This window comes from Phragmites australis, chromosome 3 (genome assembly GCF_958298935.1).
Source record: "Phragmites australis chromosome 3, lpPhrAust1.1, whole genome shotgun sequence".
NCBI classification, from domain to species: domain Eukaryota; kingdom Viridiplantae; phylum Streptophyta; class Magnoliopsida; order Poales; family Poaceae; genus Phragmites; species Phragmites australis.
Window position 1 is genome coordinate 43,971,257 of NC_084923.1, and position 18,595 is coordinate 43,989,851.

The 18,595-nt window shown below is 44.4% G+C and overlaps 2 protein-coding genes across 2 annotated transcripts; one reads left to right on the forward strand and one right to left on the reverse strand.

The window, feature by feature from the left end:
- The first annotated feature begins 13,951 nt into the window (after positions 1-13,951).
- LOC133913269 (uncharacterized) lies at positions 13,952-15,788 on the forward strand. Its single transcript, XM_062356374.1, has 5 exons — positions 13,952-14,498; positions 14,595-14,672; positions 14,761-14,860; positions 14,951-15,081; positions 15,166-15,788. The coding sequence occupies exons 1-5, from the start codon at positions 14,106-14,108 to the stop codon at positions 15,397-15,399; spliced, it is 936 nt and encodes a 311-aa protein (XP_062212358.1). The 5' UTR covers positions 13,952-14,105; the 3' UTR covers positions 15,400-15,788.
- Positions 15,789-16,596: 808 nt separating this feature from the next.
- Positions 16,597-17,399, reverse strand: LOC133910759 (uncharacterized). The gene has a single exon (XM_062353040.1). The coding sequence runs from the start codon at positions 17,191-17,193 to the stop codon at positions 16,597-16,599; it is 597 nt and encodes a 198-aa protein (XP_062209024.1). The 5' UTR covers positions 17,194-17,399.
- Between the last annotated feature and the right edge of the window lie 1,196 nt (positions 17,400-18,595).

Sequence of the window (18,595 nt, forward strand, 5' to 3'; positions counted from 1 at the left end):
TGTGATCTGGCGATCAGATCGACCCTAGTGGCCATCTAAGTCCTGACTACGGTGTTTGGCAGATGTTTTGACCTACAACCAGTAGTCAAACTGGCCTGAGCAGTAGTCAAGCCGTGAGTCCCTACCGGTAGCACCTTGGAGAGGTCGCCGATGAAGGCTTCGGCGATGCCTTCAACCACGAAAGGTACCAAAAAGCTCTAGGAGACTAGTGGAGTGCTTCTAGGATGGTTTGAACAACATTCACCGAGCCAAACTTAGAAAGCTCCATGGATGGGATCTAGGCTAGGGTGGAGCTCAAGTATAAATGGAATGGGGACCGATTAGGGCTCGGGAACGATGGGAAAACAGTAGGAGATGTTTTACCTTAGCATAGGGAAGCTTTCTATTGGAGGGGATCACTCCGGGGAAGCTTCAATTCGTGGATCGAGCTCCGGGGTGGCGTACCAGCTTGGGGTGAATGAACGCGCGTAGAAACTCCTTCGATGAAGAGGAGGAAGGGGATGAGCTTAGGGAAAGCCTTTGGGAAGCTCAGAGGAGCCCCTCCCGTCGATCTCCGGTTGTTGGGGCCGTCCTCTCCCTTCTCTCCCTCGGTTCGTGTGAAGAGAGTGAGTTTGAGTGAGAAGGAAGTGAGAGAGAGAGATCAGTAGATGGCTTAAGTGGAAAGCCACTGCGCATTAGCGGGCAGACTACGGGCTCAAGCGGTCAGACCGCCCTGGGGCAGAGGCCAAAATGGCTCTACACGCCTCTAGCGGTCAGACCGGTGGTGGTGAGGTTGGACCGCCGGGGGAGGATCTTTTCTTAATTTCTTTCTAAGGGTCTAAGGTCTTCCTAACCCTCTCCAAACTATTTCTACTAAAAAATAAATGATGGAAACATGCATAGACTGAAGACACATATTTTTGAAATGTTTTTAAATACTTAAAACATTATTGTAAGACGCCATGATGATTATACATACTTAATTACGTAATTAACACCTTGGGATGTGACATGAGTCGATTCATGGATCAATGCGCCAAAGATTATGGTATCGAGTTTGAACCACTCGGTTGCCAAGACAATTGTGGATGTTCAATTCATAGTAAGTCAGGATCAATCCCCGTATTTTTTGACAACATGGATTGTCAATATTTCAAACCGGAGCAATCCGATGAAGCATCCATGATGGATCTCGACACGTCCTCCAACAGAGGTTACCTCTGAGAAGTTTTTGCATCAAAAACTTGGGTGATGATCTGGCTCATCATGACGACGACCCTACAAACACTCAGGGCCATTCGGCCCCGGCGGCAGGCAATGGTTAGCCTCACGCAGATACAACACCTCCGTCCCTTATTGATGCCCTGATCATACAGTCTCCTCATCATCTGCAAGGGGCTGACCATTTTATGTCCGCGATAGGAAAGAGGATCTTCCTTATACAAGAGACCCTCATACGCCCTCCAACCATAGATCTGGCTACCCTAGTCGGTAAGGATTAGATAAGCTCGATGATCGTCTTGACAAAGGAGATCATGCTCTAGGCTGAGAACTCTTATCTGGCCCTAACTGGAAATAGTGCTAACCAGGCCGACTAGGAAATCCACCATCAGGAGATGTATTTGACTCAAAGAGGTATAACCCTAGGAACATGGCTTCCCGAGATGACAATCAGATAAACAGTCGTTGTCGTACCTCACCGGTCAAAGGTCATTCGATCAATGACCTGTGTCAATTCATCGACAACTGGCGCTAACGCTCAGGGGCTTCTGAAGAAGTTTCTTCTACCCCCCATAAATCTAATTGGAAAACCTCCCAACATCGATCAAATCGAGACCAATCTTCGATTACTGTAGAAAAAGACTCCTAGGGGTGCCAGAACTAAGCAAGACGCAATTAACGAATGACAGACTTCCTCTCAAGATCTGCGGAACGTAAGTTGGCCGGCAAGGTTACAATAGAAGCACAAATCCTGTTGAGTTTCTCCAGATCTATACCACGACCATCCAAGCAGCTAGTGGGAATGAGAAGGTAATGGTAAATTACCTCCCCACGACCCTTGAAGGGGTAGCCAGGACTTGGTTGTCCAATCTATCGCTGGGAACAATCTAGGTATGGGAGTAGCTCCGTGACATGTTCCTAGCTAACTTTTAGGGTACGTACGTTCGGCCTGCTATAAAAAAAATGATCTCTACTGCTGTGAGCAATTGACGAACGGGACCTTGTGCGAGTTCATCTAACGCTTCAGCAACACTCAGAATATTATCCCCAAGATTAGTGACCACGACGTTATCGAGGCATTTACTCAAGGGGTTAAGAGCCGGTGTTGTGCCAAAGATATCACCCGAAAGGTGCCCGAGACGGTTAAGGACCTCATGAAGATCGTTGATAAGTCTGCCAGGGCCGAGGATGCATTCCTTTACGTCAAGAAAAAGACTCAAAGTATCAAGCGTCCTCAACCCGGGCTTAGCGGTGACAAGGTCCAGAACAAACACATGAAGAATGTCAAGGGAGGTAAGGGCAAGAAAGTGAAATCTAAAGATGTTTTTGCATATTTGCTCGATGTGCGTCCCGACCAGCGCTCCAATCCTTCTCAGAGCAGAAGCTTTACACCAGGTTCCGGCGAACGTGATGGAAAGCCGTGGTGTGACTTTCACCAAACTGACAACCACAACATCTACGAATGCCACCTCTGGAAAAAGTTGGTCAAGGCAGACGTCGAGAAAGCGGCCAAGGGAAAGAAGATCCAGGTCACGACCAAAAGCCGGGAGTCCGACTCGAATGGCGGCGGGGGATGACATGGACATGATGTCTTTTTAGCTAGGTGAGAGGACAATCGACCACATATTCGGTGGTTCCACGTCCTACAAGTCCAAGCGGCAGTACAAGATAGCGGCCTGAGAAGTCCTGGTCGCTATTCCAAAGGGTCGTCAAGCTGTTAAGTGGTCAAATACAGAGATCTCCTTCGGCCAAGAAAACTACCCTGATAATTTCGTACGGCCCCACTTTCTGATAGTGGTCGAGCCTATGATAAACAATTGTAGGGTAACCCAAGTCCTTATCAATTGTGGAAGTTCCTTGAACATCCTATTCGCTAATGCATTCGGAGGGATGCCGATCTCACGGTCTACAATCAAATCGGTTACTTCTTCCATGGTACAGTACTCGGATCTTCAGTTACTCCTATTGGCTAGATATTGCTACCTGTTAGCTTCGGGAAGTCTGACAATTTCTGAACAGAAAAAAAAATCTTGTTTGATGTGGTCGATTTCGAGACAACATACAACACCATCTTAGTAAAACATACTCTTGCCAAATTTATGACAACCACCTACTATGCTTACTAGTATGTGAAGATCTCAAGACCTGAGGGAGTAATTACTGTCCATGGTTGTCCTAAACAGATCTCCGTTGCGACAAGTGGAGTCTTGACATAGCAGTTCAACACCAACCAAATAAGAAACCAAAAGCTCAAGGGTCAAGGTGGATAAGAAGCTTCAATCATAACCATGATCACAATGCATCGAGACGCACACCTAAAAGACTCAGGGGGCTTAACATCACGACTCATCCAACGCCCACCTCCTCCGCGGCCGCCAGCTCCACATCGGCCTTGCCGGGAGGGAGGGCCTCCGCTGCAGGGTGACCACGAGCCCGTCGACATGATGGACGCCATACACGCACGTCCCTTGTCTCCAGGACGCCCCTTGATCGAGGCGAGAGCTCCAAGAGATGGTGGCCCCGACACTGCCAAGCCCAAGGAGAGCGTCCCCAGGCTGGCCACCGCCATGGATCAGGTACACCACCTGCTTGACATGGCGACCGCGGATCATGCCGCCGAGGAGCAAAGGAACAAGCAGCGGCTCGGCGCCTACCCGGTGGCTGCGGAGGCATCCAACGACTATCACTGTGTCAAGCTGAGGAAGGTGGAAGACGGCGGCTTCAAGGGCAAGGTCACGGTTGCTGCAGCAGGAGTCACATGTTTCTGATCAGCTATTCTTGCCCTCTCTAATTGTTTCTTGGTTCCTTTTTTTTTTTTTTTAAAGCAAAGGTTTAGCAGGAATATAACCTGTTCACAGACATAGATCAGGCAAAACTAGAAACATAACCAAAGTCACTAGTGACTGCAAGCTAAGCACCAGTAAACAACAGCCACTGCAGCAGAAAGTTTTTGGAACATCTCATTGAGCTTCATTTCGAGTCTGATCCTCCGAAATAATCACTTGATTGTTTCTTGGTTCCTGATCTCGTTTATCAAAATTAGGAGGAAAACAAGTTGTAATGTAAAGTTTTATCTGACACTGTATTCATTCTTTCTATCAATAAAGATTAAAGAAAGACATCTCCGGTTCTTTTTCTTGCTTCTTTTTGCACAGCAGAGCGTGCAGCAACCACTTGTTTGTCTCACTGCAGAAAGCCTGAAGTATAGCCGAAAGTTGGCACTCACTCTGCTCTGCTATCCATTCCGGCTTCTCTTGCAATGTAGCTAGAGGAAGTACCCAGTGCGGCAGAAATGCATGCATTCTTCAGAAGTTCAGATTACCTAAGCAACGATCTGCTACTGCAACACTGGATAGTGCCCCCCATAGAGCTCATGGATGCTTTTGCAACAACTGTGGATATTTTCTCCTCGATGCTTTAATGAAAACTAGACTTGAGAGATAAATATGTACAGGAAGATCATTAGTGCCTAAAAGTTCTAGAAGTCAAGAATTATTCATATATCCAGTTTGGACAGCCCCCAGGCTCATGATTGTTGGGTTAACCCAAGCTTATGCCTCCAGGGCTCCAGGCCCTCTGGAGTCTGGAACAGGCCGATTGGGCCGCACCGCCGGAGTATCTGCGGGATCGTTTGGTTGGGGCTCTGCAAATTCCATTCCAGCAACATCTCGGGAAAAACCACTACCTGTGATGCGATTTGGCGCTCGCTTCTGCATAAACTTTTTTGACAAAACCAACGGCAGAGCGAAGAAGCTGTAGCGCATCATAACTGGCCAGCGTCGACCAGACCTCGCCAGATGACAAACGCGAAGACGTGCTGGACTGACGCGGACCTGCCAACCGTTGAACGCGGGCGAAACGCATTTGCCATGAAGCACCCTTGCAGGTAGCGACGCAGTGTATCAGGCGTATAGCTGCATCGTGTGGCTATTCCTCTCCGACTCCGTTGATGGGTGCTGGGACGGTGAGCTGACTGCCTTCCAGAAAGCCCTAGTACGTAGTACTGAGTGGTAAAATACGGTCCATGAACCACCATGATTGATGCGCCAATTAACTTTCAATTTGTAAGACTGACAACTGTGTGACTATACATACACTAGCAGCTTGTCACATCCAATTTTTTTTAAGAATAATCAGGTGTATTTTATATATCAGAATCAGTTTCATCATACATGCAGTGACATTATCAGTGATATACAGTTTTATATTGAACAAAATAATTTTATTAAAATAAATATCAGAGTTTACAAAACAACGACGGGAGAACACAAGATGACTCCTATAGATCTTCTGGGCACACCACATACAATTTACTAGGAGCAACACGACCTGTAATACTCCATCTCCAATCAACGATCTTCAGCTTACTTTATCTCCTTATAGTCTTCTCCAACTAAATATCATTTATTATTAGACAAATAGAAGTGTAAGTACATAATATACTCCACAAGTGTAGGAAAGCATGACATGAGGCTTAAATCAAGAAAAGGTTAGACATTGGTTTACTGCACTAAGCAACCTTAACTTATAACTCTAACAACAGGTATCTTAATTACTAAGTGTAAAAATACCACTTAAACAAGAAGAACAGCTCATCAGATACCTTCCGAATATCAAGACTCACCAGGTAATTCTATTACTTGGCTACCCGACCATCCACACCAGAATCATAATCCCAACTAATCAAGAAGAAGTCCAAACCGCTCTTGACCCTGAGTATAGCTGATCGATCAATTTTATACTCTGCAGAGTTTGCACACTTTACCCATGCATCGTGATCAACTGTTTTGCCGGTACCCGTCGGTACCTTACACACTTCCGATATGTGTGCCGAGAGATCATTACAAGGCCTTTACAAAGCTTCCACCGACCCGTAAGCACCCACTGAGGTTTCACCGCTAATAGTAATTTCATCACTGCAGAAGCCCCCTCTTGTGACACTCAACCATCCACTGATACCCAAAGAACCAGAGGTGTGACTAATTAATTGACTAGACCGTACATATATAAGTCTCGTGGTTGCGCTATTCAGCCGGGTTACAGGCTTAAAGAACCGTTCCTTAGTATCCCACTCAAGTACAAACCACAACCTAATTATGCATTTCCCGCACACGTGCATTCCCGCACCATCATCAAGCATCCATCCCGTTAAGATCTTTATACCATGTTGCTACAAGAATTATTATTTCCGGTTCAGGTTGCATAGACATTAGTCATATTTAAAATTATAACCTAACTATGACAGCGACTAGTATATTTACCCTTTATTCCTATGACTCATTCAACAGCGACAAGGATAATAATACAAATGCTAGTAAACCCTAATCATAGGTTCCAATTTAGACAAGCATGCGTGAAGGATAAACAACTAACATATAAATCCTAAAATATGTGTAAGATGTTTAAGAACACTTGCCTTCAGTGAAAGGTTGCTCCAAATCTTCGAATTCTTGGTCCCGCAGATTCCCGCACTGCTCTTCAGCTAATCGAACAAACACCAAAAAAAGCACACAAATAAAACTACTAAGAACAGTACATCAAACAGAGATAACACATCATAAAAACACTATAGTTGGATAGGGTACAGTTTTAGAAGAATTTGGGTATAAGAACCGCTCAAATCAGAGTTTAGACGGAGGAGAACCGGCTCTTGGAAGATTAAATTAGGGTTAAAAGGAAAAAATGAGATAGAATATTCCTTGAAAATATTCTTGATGAATTTATGACATTATTTGCCGTAAAACCCCAACTATGGCGATGACATGATATCGACAGGGAAAGGAATAAAAGACAGGATACATGTGACGACGTGACGGTGGCGCAAGGAAACTATGGGGTTTGCTGGAAAAAGGTGTGAAATGATGTCCGAGAATATTAGCGTGAGATATCCAATATAATTCTAGAGTATTATTTTAACACCTTGAATCCATAGCGTATGTGTAACAACATGTGAGCCCCACATGTTGAAGCATTCTAATATGGATTCCACTATTAAAACAATACTTAGAGATTATATAGTCCGACGCGACCAATTTTGAATAAACTAAAATGAACAAATATGAACCGTTAGAACTTGTCGAATTGGATGATAATATAAAGTGGTATTTGAATTTAGAAGAAACTCGATGAACAATATTTTGAATAGATAACCTGTATTTGAATTGAGAGGACTAAAGCATATAGAAGGTAGGGGCTATCATATAAAAATCCTAAACAGGAACGTAAAGATAGCAAAATGAAGGATTTCTAAAGGGGTTATTTGGGATCTCACCAAGAGAAAGAGAGAGAGAGAGATCATAGAACAAAGCAGGGGAGCTTTGCACGGAGGAGTCGGCCGCCGGTGGGCTCTCGACGTCGCCGGTGGGGGAAAGGCCCGGGGTTGACGGATATGATGCAAATAGGGTTGTCGCGTAGCCATGAACTCGTGGCTGGCTCATCTTGACCTAGGGTACCAAAGGACGCACACACCAACGAGCTAAAGGCGACGGGGTGCATCTTTTGACAGCGATAGTGGCGGTGATCACTGACGTCGACATTGGGAAATCGTGGCGTTTCAACAAATCGAGGAGAGCACGACGTAGAAAGCAAGAAGGCAAACTTGTTTTTATGGTTGGTCTTGAAAAAAGAAGTTCCAAGGTAGTGGCAAAATAGTAGCGAACGCTCCCAAGTTCGGTGGTGGCCTCACACAGACACCGCGAAGAAGACATGCGTGTTCCCAGAGATTGGCTGCAAATTTCAAAAAAGTGTTTGAACAGAAAATGGAACGCAATTCTGCAGTGATGGTTTGGATAGGACTTCACCTGAGAATGAGATCGATCGGGTGGAACTTTGGCGAGATTATACAACGACGTTGGAAGTTAGGATCACGTTCCTGATGGCATCGCTACAGATCTGAGGGAACCCTCAGGAACCCTCATGTGGCCACGTAGAAGATGTGATGTAACACATAGTGACATGGTTGGTGGATCAAAACCACTATTGGATTGACCGGAACATGGGGCGGCATTCTTGTTGCCCGCGCTGGACAAGTCGAGACATGGGGAAGCGGGCATGGTGACCTCAAAATCATCGGCGTCGCTACTCTTCTGGCAGAACTGCTTCTAAGGACTGTTGAGGACGACCAGAGGCACATCTCAGTGAAAGGCATTGATGATTGAAGCAACAGTTCGCTGGGAACGCGGATGCGAACGTCGGCTTATGTTCTGGGCGCGGCCAGAAATGAAGCAACGCACATGACGACATTGATCCTGGCATCATCTATGCTCCTTTTGGCAATCTACTTTGTGGAGTCATGTGCTACAGCCAGAGGCTCACGGTGGTGAAGGGGCTCGACGATTTGTGCACTAAATCGCTGGGAACGCGAATGCGAACAAGAGGGTTGCAAGGTTGGGCGCGACTGGCGACGAGAACGGCGGGCCATGGCAGAAGCCTGGCGGCGTGGTGGAGTGGTGTGCGACTTGCAGTTGCCTAGAGGATGCCTTTATAGGCCCAGGGTGGAAGAGGGACAACCATGTGAGGAGGTGAAAGGATGACGATGGTGAAGGCTGGAGTTATGGTCATTAGAGACAATTGGAGCATCGATTTTGATTTTGAATTGAGGGGAACGAAGAGGGGATTGATGAGGTTACAAAATGCACGTCTTGTTTTGATAGCTAATGGGTGTCAGTGTTGTTTAATTGTGCACTAATGCGAGCTTAAGCGGGCGGCCACGAAGTGGGGAGAGGAAATGGCCGGAGTTGGAAGATGAAACGAACGGGTGGAAGACGAAACAGATGGCTCAAGTTTGAGAACGATATCTTCACCTTCCGAACTTCAAATTGGATGTTTTGTACTCTATCTTGTAGTATTTGAAAAGAACTACAATTTTAGTATTCATTGGAACTTCTGAAAATATCATCTTACTTTCCAAAAATGCATCACAAGATAAATAGTTTGAACTCAGACCTATTTGCGCAGATCTGATTTCGGGGGCCAAAACTCCTAGCTCCATTATCCAAATGGGGACTTACATAGGTGCAAATAATAGCTCTCGACGAGACCTACAACTTTAGTATTGTCAAGATTTGTATTTGAGCCCATCTTGAACTCTGAAACTGTGTGAGAAGACAAGGCTATGAGATGACGCAGACAGGGCACTATTGGCTACACTGACACATAAGCTAAATGGGTGATGTGGCGGCCATGTCAGATTGTAGAGAGAGGAGCGGACGGTGTCGTGAGGAGGAAGACGAGTAAAGGGGGCGCGGCTTGGTCGGGCCAAGTATGGTTCATGAGAGAGGAACGGCGATGTTAATGGCATTCATGGTGAATTATGTGGGTTTAGTTTCAACGGTTTCTAGCGATTGATGAAGGGGATTGAATGAGGATAACATCATGTTCAATTTTGGCAATTAAACGACACAGGCACATATTGAATACATCGATTTGGGAGCTCCAATAAGCAACCATGGAGCTGGGAAGGAAAATGGCGTTGTTCATGTCCTCTTCTCAATCTGTAGATGGACAAAGGGATAGGGCAGCTTGGATCATCTTTGGTAAGGGAAGGAATTAGGGAGAAACAAAGATAGAGAACTTCAGAGCTTTGGGGAAATGGTGAAAAAATATAAAATGAAAGAAATTGATATAAGAATTTTGGATAATATTAGGAAAATAGAACGAGGATTTATCCAACCTTGAAATTCCTTAACCTATTCTAATATTTTATAAATACATTTTTCATCACACAAAACAAATCCTATTTAAACTCTAGAAAAAAATTTGGAAAAGCTTTCAAATTTTAGGAAAAATATTATTTTATTGTTTAAAAATGCTCACAACCCAAAATCAGAATTTTAGGGTGTGACAATCTCCGGGAATGCGCACGTCTTCTTCGCTGTGTCTGTGCGAGGCCACCACCAAACCTGGGAGCGTTCACCGCTGTTTTGCCGCTATCTCAGAACTTCTCTACCAAAACCAACCATGAAAATAAGCTTGCCTTCTCGCGTTCTACGCCGTGCTCTCCTCCATTTTTTGAAACACCACGACTGCCGAATATCAACGTCGGTGATCGCCGCCACCGTCACCGTCAAAACGTGCATCCCGCCGCCTTCAGCTCGCTTGTGTGCGTGTCCTTTGGTACCCTGGGTCAAGATGAGCCTGCCATAAGTTCATGGCTAATATTGGATATCTGTGGGGACCAGTTTCCTTTCTACCCTGAGATGGTGTAGATGGATTGAGCAGATTGTGACCGGGTGTACCAGTGAAAGTTAATGATGGAATTGGTCACTACTTTCATCCTAAAAATGGTTTAAGACAGGGGATTCAATCTCTCCAATTTTGCTCAATATTGTAGTCGATATGCTCACTATCTTAATTGCAAGAGCAAAATAGGAGGTGCAAATTAATGGGGTTGTTCCACGCCTAGTGGATGATGAACTCTCGATTTTATAATATGCCGATGATATAATTCTCTTTATGGATAGTGATATTGAACTAGCTAAGAATATGAAGCTCTTGTGCGCATTTGAGCAGCCTTAAAATATTTTTTTTATAAAAGTGAAACATTCTGTTACAGTGAGGCTAAGAATCTTAAGAGTAGTATTCTCAGATTTTTTTTAATGTGATATGAGTAATGTCCCATTTAGGTATCTTGAAATCCCTGAGATTAGTAATAATGATTGGAAAGAGGTGGAGAACATGTTTGGATACCGTAGTTAAGGACATGTTTGGATGTCGTAGTTTCCATAAATCTTAGTATTGAGAAACTACAGTCTTAGAAACTAGAGTAACACAATATCATGGTTTAGAAAAAAAAAGGTCCTTGGTGGAGTTTCCAAAACTCCAAATAAAACACAGTTTTATCAATACCATGGTTTTCAAAACTACAAAATTTATTACATCCAAACACCTCCAAGCTTTCCAAAAACAAAGTATTTTACAAAACCGTAGTATTTTTGCAAAACTCTAAAAATATTTTACATCCAAATAGAGCCTAAGTTGTTGAAAGGGCAAGCATTTAGGAAGGCTTGTCTTGATCAATTATGTCCTTAGCAGTCTAGCAATGTTCATGTTGTCTCCTTTTAGGTTCTAAGGACATCCTTATAAAACTAGACTACTGTAAATCTAGAATTTTTTTTTTTTTTTGGAAAAGTGATGAACACAAGAAAAAATATATACTTTCTAAATGGAGCATTCTTTGTACACAAAATGATCAAGGGGGTTTAGGCCTCCTAGATGTTGGTGTGGAAAATAAGTGCTTACTCAGTAAGTGTTTTTTTAAAATTAATCAATGAGGATGGAGTTTGATAAAATCTTCTTAGGAATAAGTATCTGAAAACTAAAACAATAGCCAAGTGGAAAAGAAACCTGGTGATTCACATTTTGGTCTGGCCTCATGAAGATCAAGCAAGAATTCTTGAATCTAGGATCATTTCATTTGCAAAATGTAACTCAGATCATATTCTGGAAAGATACATGACTCGGGCATAGACCGCTTAAAGAGAAATACTCTATCCTTTATAATATTATATAGAAGAAAAATGCAACAGTTGCAAAAGTAATTACATTCAGATAGTAATTACATCAAAATGGTGTTTTTTTGGTACAATTTATGGCGTTAATGAATAATAGAGTCACACCTAGTAATCGCTACATGTGAAAACTCAAAGTCCCCATAAAAATAAGTGTTTCTATGATACTTACATAAAAGAGTAATTTTTAACTAAAGATAATCTAGCTAGAAAACAGTGAAAAAGGGATGCTAAATGTTATTTTTGCAATTATAAAGAAAAAATACAACATCTTTTTTTAGTTGTAACTTTGCCAAGTGACGATTGGAATTCAACCACCTAGTAGTGCTTCTAATCTATTTGGAACTTGGTTACAAGGAGTCAGGCTAAAGTTAAAGAATCAAATTATGTTTGGAGCGAGTGCTATAGGTTAGGTAATATAGCTAAGTCGTAATGATGTTGTCTTCGGTAAAGTAATAGTTCATTATTCTTTGTAGGTAATTTTTAGAGCACCTATCAGATACGTTTTTAATCGTTGTTTGTTTATTGGATATAAAATGATGAATTTTTTTGTCAAACATAGGTGAAAGTTTAGTAATATAATTTACCAAACATAGGCGCATCATAATCATAAGAGTGACAAATGTACGATCATACGCGTTCGTCGCAGCCGAAGACGGAAACCCGTGCAGAGACGTTCCACCACCTTCCACGCACGGGCGAGGTTCCTGCTTCCTCGATCGTATGAAAGGACGCCAGACGAGCTAGCGGCCGGCGTTTGCTCACGTGCCCGTGGAGGAAGCCGGCGGGCGGGCCAAGAAACCCGTCGCCACCGCACACGCGTACGTCCGGCTCACCTCCACCTCTCGTCCTCACCTCTGACATCTTCTCGGACTGGTAGACGAACCATGCGCGGGCGCCCGCGTTTCCTCCGACATCTACCTACCGAGACGCCGAAAATCTCTGGGCCTTTTCTGCGCTTTTCCGAAGACTGGAAGGAAGTTTGTATACGGAGTTGCAGATTCAGCGAGCCTTTTGCGATCGTTCTTTCTGACGTCGCTTTCGGTACAGCGATTCGTTCCTCGCCTGTCCCGTTTCACTCGTCGAATGACCATTCGTTCTGGAGCTTGTGGCTTATGACATGCAAGATTACACCTAACCAGACTATGCAGTGAGCCAAATGCAATCATGAACGGTGTACATGCAATTGTTTCTGGAGGACTAGCATATCTGTTTTCTTATATCATTACGAACTTGCTAGAGAATGCCTCAGTCCCAAATTTTATTTGAAACTGATTTCTGTTTTGTCCCAAACAACCAAAGTAGTTCACGCCTGCAGCTTACAAGAACTGTCTACAGTACCGAAAACATGGGAAATGAAGTTCAAAAACAGCTAAGTTTTCCAAATTGTTCCTGAGGCACCAACTTCTTAGGTAAGACATCTTCATTCCTGGTTCTTGCCAAGCGTTACAGCAGCGGTTCTTCCTGAACACGCCGCCAGTTCGCCATCACCCAGGCTGACAGTCCTCATCTTCATATCAATTGCAGAGGTTCCTTCAAGATATTCTCCAAGAAAGCACCACATGGATCCATCTCGTACTACATGTAATCGTTGTACATTGGGTGCCAAGTCTTTAGTAGCCTCAGGATAGCCCTCCAGAAGTCCATGTGTTTGATAACCGTCCGTTCCTGTTTCTGAAAAACTAAGTCATTTCTATTCCTCCAAATGCCTCCATAAAACAGCAGCGCAAACAGAATTGAGGACAGCATGTTTACGCATTGCTTATCTTAAATTTGGCCACATATTCATAATCTCCACCTAGCTCACACTGAAAGAAATCCGATAAGTTTAGCCAAATCACTGTGCTGACAACAACCAAAAAAACAGGTGATAACGTGACTAGGATCACAGACTCGCGGGTAATAATCGCTGTTTAGACGATTATTGTTAACTTACATACAAATCCGCAGAAAGAAATCAGTGCGATATTATTTGATAAAGCGATAGCAAGGAAAGTACTACTAAAAAGTGTAGAAGACGTCAAAGGAACCACATAGAGTCGTAGATACCGTTGGGCTGGTTCAGCTCCGTGACAAACCCACTCCAGCCACAAGTAATGGTTTCGGAATCTTCTCCTGTTCCACACGCTCTTCAACTCTCCTGGCCGTCTGTTCTTAGAACCTTCCCCACTTGCTAGTTGCTAGGCATGTCCCATATGATCCCTCCATCCCCATTCACACGTGCATATGCGTATTTATACGGTCACAGTTCGATGCCTTCTTTTCCTGCAAAAGTTCAGAAGTAAACACTACAAGAGCAACAGGCGCCGCAAAGAGTTCTCTTCATAAAGATATAGAAGCGTCAGAGAAGAAGGGAAGACCAGAAGAGAGCTGCAGTGTTGCACCAAAGGTTCAGCAATGGCAGGAGCAAGCGGCAGCAGCAGGTTGCTCAGGGCAACCACCAAGGCTTTCCAAACGGACAGCCATCTTCTGTCATCTTCAACGTTTGGTAACGCCAGTGCATATCGCATCCCGTCTCTGAAGTTCCGGTTCCGGTGGGAGGCGAAGAAGACGCACAGGATTAGCCACGCCGTGGAGCCAAGGGCTGCCTTGATCACCCTGGGAGCTGCCAGCATCACACCGGAGAAGAAGCAGGGGATTTTCCTATCGGAGGAGGTGAAGAACATTGATCTCTTGTCACCTCTGGCGTATGAGATCACAAGGCGGTTGATCCTGAGGCAATTTGGAGCGACATGGCTGGCACTGAACAGGCAGTGTTGGTCAAAGATCGCTGAGACCATCATCCACCAGGTAAGAATCATCTGAAAGACGTGTTCCAATCTTTGAAATTCATAGAAGCCAAATTTTCATCATTACTAATAGAGCTCATCTGAACTGCAAACTCAGGTCGTCGTCAGCTGCAAGTCATTCACGCTGATTGGTGTCGCAGGATCCCTTATAGGTTCAGTCCCATGTTTTGTTGAGGTATAGATCCTTTCTTCAGTTTTTCTGCCTCTTGCAACCAATGATGAGAGTGAAGATTTCCTGGGCTGAAACAATCATGCGGTTGCAGGGTTGTGTTGTTGTGCTGAAATCATTCTTCATGCGCTTCCTTACCGTGTCCCAAACAGTAGATCAAGGTGAAATCATAAAGATGCTTATCGAAGCACTAGGTACATTCTTATGAACACCACCTTATATGTCAGTTTCACTTTGCACAGTGCTGCACCTACTAACTTAGGGCAAATCTCTTTCTTCTTCAGACATGTTTCTGATTGGCACAGCCCTTCTCACATTTGGCATGGGCATGTACATCATGTTCTATGGTTCCCAGAGCGTTCAGAAGCCAGGAAGGCATATCAACACATCCCACTTAGGCGCATTCAACTTAAAGGTAATTGAGCCCTGTCAATACTTGTATAACAGACAAATCAAGTACCCATGTTGGTGCTAACAAGAAACTACAAATCCATACCAGAAGCTGAAAGAAGGGACCAGGATCAGGTCCATCACGCAGGCAAAGACGAGGATCGGCCATGCCATAGTCCTGCTGCTCCAGGTGGGCGTCCTCGAGAAGTTCAAGAGCGTGCCACTGGTCAGTGGGTTTGACATGGCCTGCTTCGCTGGAGCGGTGCTCGCTTCCTCCGCCGGTGTCTTCCTCCTGTCAAAGCTCACGATGGGTCAGCAAAGATCGAAGCAAACCTTTGTATGAGCATATCTCCATGTGACAGTGCAAGAGTTACCGACACATTGCAAAGCACCAAGTATGCATACACAGAAACCAGAGGAGAACACGAAGATTTCTACAATGAGGGAAAGGGGTTCAGAACATTCAGAATTGCAGTCCCCGTGTTGTACTAGTGGATTTGAGTTTTGTTTCACTAGTTTTCCACTCTTACCTATTGTTCTCAGATGCTTAGTTCTTATTCATTTGTTCTTTATAGTCATCAGGACTAGGAATATTGGTATAAGAAAAAGACTAGGAATTGAAAAAATCGTAGAGTTCTAATGTTTTCCTGTATGTTACTGATATTGGTTTGAGGCTTGTACGCATTACATGATGTCAATAAAACTTACCGTGGAAAGAAAAACGCTCCCCAATTCAGTGTCTGCTCACTCAGACTAGTCATACTTGCAATAGTCAATGAAAAAGAATGAAACATTTAGCTACCAAAAAGCAATATTCCTTCGTGAGTCATGAAAGTCTCCAATTGCAAACTTTTGTCCATTACTACATTAACTACTGGTAACGAACGCAAGGGCTGAAATCGCCAAATTATTTTGTACCAAGAGTTGAAAGGGATGATGCGATCGCGCGCTTGAAGACGGTGCTGAAGACGATAATGAATCAACAAGTAGCAAAAAAAATGGATATGCCAATGTCCGGTGGCCATTTTCGTACAACTGTACGAGGGCACAACGGTTTCGATATGTGAGCTGCAAGTTCTATTGGAATTTTACCTTCCCTGTGTCGGATTGGGCCGACTCGGGAAAGACCCCGCTCTGTTCTCTGCGACGTGAATGTTCATACTACCATGCTTTTGCGCATCTCTCTCTCTCAAAAAAAAAAAAAAGCTTTGCACATGTGTTTCGTTTGTGGTTCATGACAATATGACAAGTGAGGTTGTTTGGACTGCAATAATCCTTGAGAAACCTTAATGAGGAAGATGAGCTCGCGGATAAAATAATTTCGGTACGCATTCTGCACAAAAGGTGTGTAGACAAGTGCACCTCAGCTTCCTGTGTCCACCCGGAAAAATTAAGGAAACATTTGTAAGCACTTCGTGTCAGGTTCTCAGCATCAAAGCTTTGCTCTTTCTTGCTTTTGGGAAAGTACATCGCGAAATCAAAACACCAACTGAAAACAAGGCAAAAATGAAATGACACATCGATCGCTCACTCTAATAGGCTAAGTCCCAGCAGACGCGACGCCCAGCTCAAGTTGCAGCGCTGTTGCCATCGCCGCGGCGCCCCGGCCCAGACGCTGGCCCCGCAGGACGACGGCGTGCCCGTGCACGAACGCGAAGTCGCCCGTGCCGGCCACCACTAGCAGCTCCTCCTCCCCGTCGCGCCCGCGCCCGCTTCGCCCTGGCCCCGGCGCCTTCTCGTTGCTCGCCTCGACGCAGAGGCCGCCGGACATCCCCGCGGCGCCATCGAACGCCAGGTGCACGATGTCGAACACCGACGTCGCCGCGTACCCCTCGCCGGTCGGGAGCAGAAACCCCGAGGCCGCACCTACCGTCCTCGACGTGCTCTCCGGCCCCGCCGTCATACGGTGGTGGAACACCAGCGCGCTCGCTTCTCCTCGGTGCACGGCTCCTCGCAGTTGCTGCTGCTGCTGCGCGGTTGTCGATGCCGTCGGATGGATGTACACCGTGAAGGTGCGCAGACCTGGAGCGCCCTTGTGGCCGCCAGACCGCCGCGGGAGTGGGGATACGGTGGCGAGGAGGACGACGGCGAGGATGGCCGCGGCGATCACCACGCAGAAGATGATCCTGGCTAGCATTGTCTTTGCATGGTTTTTTCTTATCTGGGGAAGCCAAATGCAGGAGCGGTCACCTTGGCGAGCATTTCAGGAATCGCGTTGCAACAAGACGTTGATCGGTTGGGATTTCTTGGATTCTCTGATGACGGATTGGAGAAAGTGGCTGAGAGAGCAGTTGAATTTGCACTACTTAATCCATTGTGATGCTTGGGGTCAAACATAAACTAAACCATTGAAGAAAAAGGTTGTGCTGATTAACAAAACCAGTGACTTGGTTTTAGTGTGGTCGGAACGTAAGCCATGGGCGCCTACACCCTGGTTCCATCTTGCTACTTTTTCCGCTTTCCAATATCCTACGTGCGCACGATTTGGTCATCCTAATCTTAGTTAGCACTAAAATTTATCTGATATTTATGTGCTTAATTTAACTAAACGTCGCCTCTATTTATCAACCGTCAAGAAAACCTCTATTTTTCCGGGACGTGTTTAAAGCTTATGGTTGTTGAACAAGATATCATATCATTCAATCAAAAGAGAGACAATTTTAGATGTTTTGAGGGGGTTCATAAGTATAGCCATGCTATTTTATTTCAATATATGGTAATTGTACTGCTACACTCTATAAAATTCAAAAATAATTCTTTAACTCTCTATGTATTCTCATTTGACGTCTTATCAACATCATGTAAAATATTGATCGCTCCACGGAGTACCTTTTTTAAAAAAAAAAAAAAGAGGTATCTAATAATCTAGCAAACTCGCGAGGGTGTCAACAAAATCATCTAAGTCTTATATCCATGACTATCACTAGCCTAAAGACTTTGTAGCCCCACAATGAATTGCAAAAATACTAATAAAACACCAAAATACCTTACCAACAGAGTTGAAATCCAAAGCAAAACAATAGATGCCAAAAATGAGAATCTCCTCCCTGATAATCATAAATGATTGGGAAGGGATGGAGCTAGAGAGCAGAAGGTCGAGCCATCGATACATACATCCAATGATCCACTGATATATCCATGCACTGCATCTAATCATACCAACGAAACCGAACATTGCGCATTGTTCACTGCATTGTGCGAGTGGACCCCATCAGGATCTCTCTCCCAGGGTGACAGCATCCCTCACAAAGTCACAAGCGAGTGACTATGAGCACCGGTGTGGGGGTGTTTTGGTTCCCTATATAGGATGTATATGTTTGGGAAGATGTTGAACATACTGTTATTTTTGTATTTTATTGGATGAAGGGTATTAACTCGTTCAGGATAAGGTGCTACATATTCTAGAAATATTCTATCAGGATGTTGAACTATTCCATACGAAAAAATTAGCCAAACGACATCATACAAGTTCTATCAGCTTCTGTAATTACATGTACTTAATGATGATTATTGAATATTAGCGAGAATTAAGAACAATT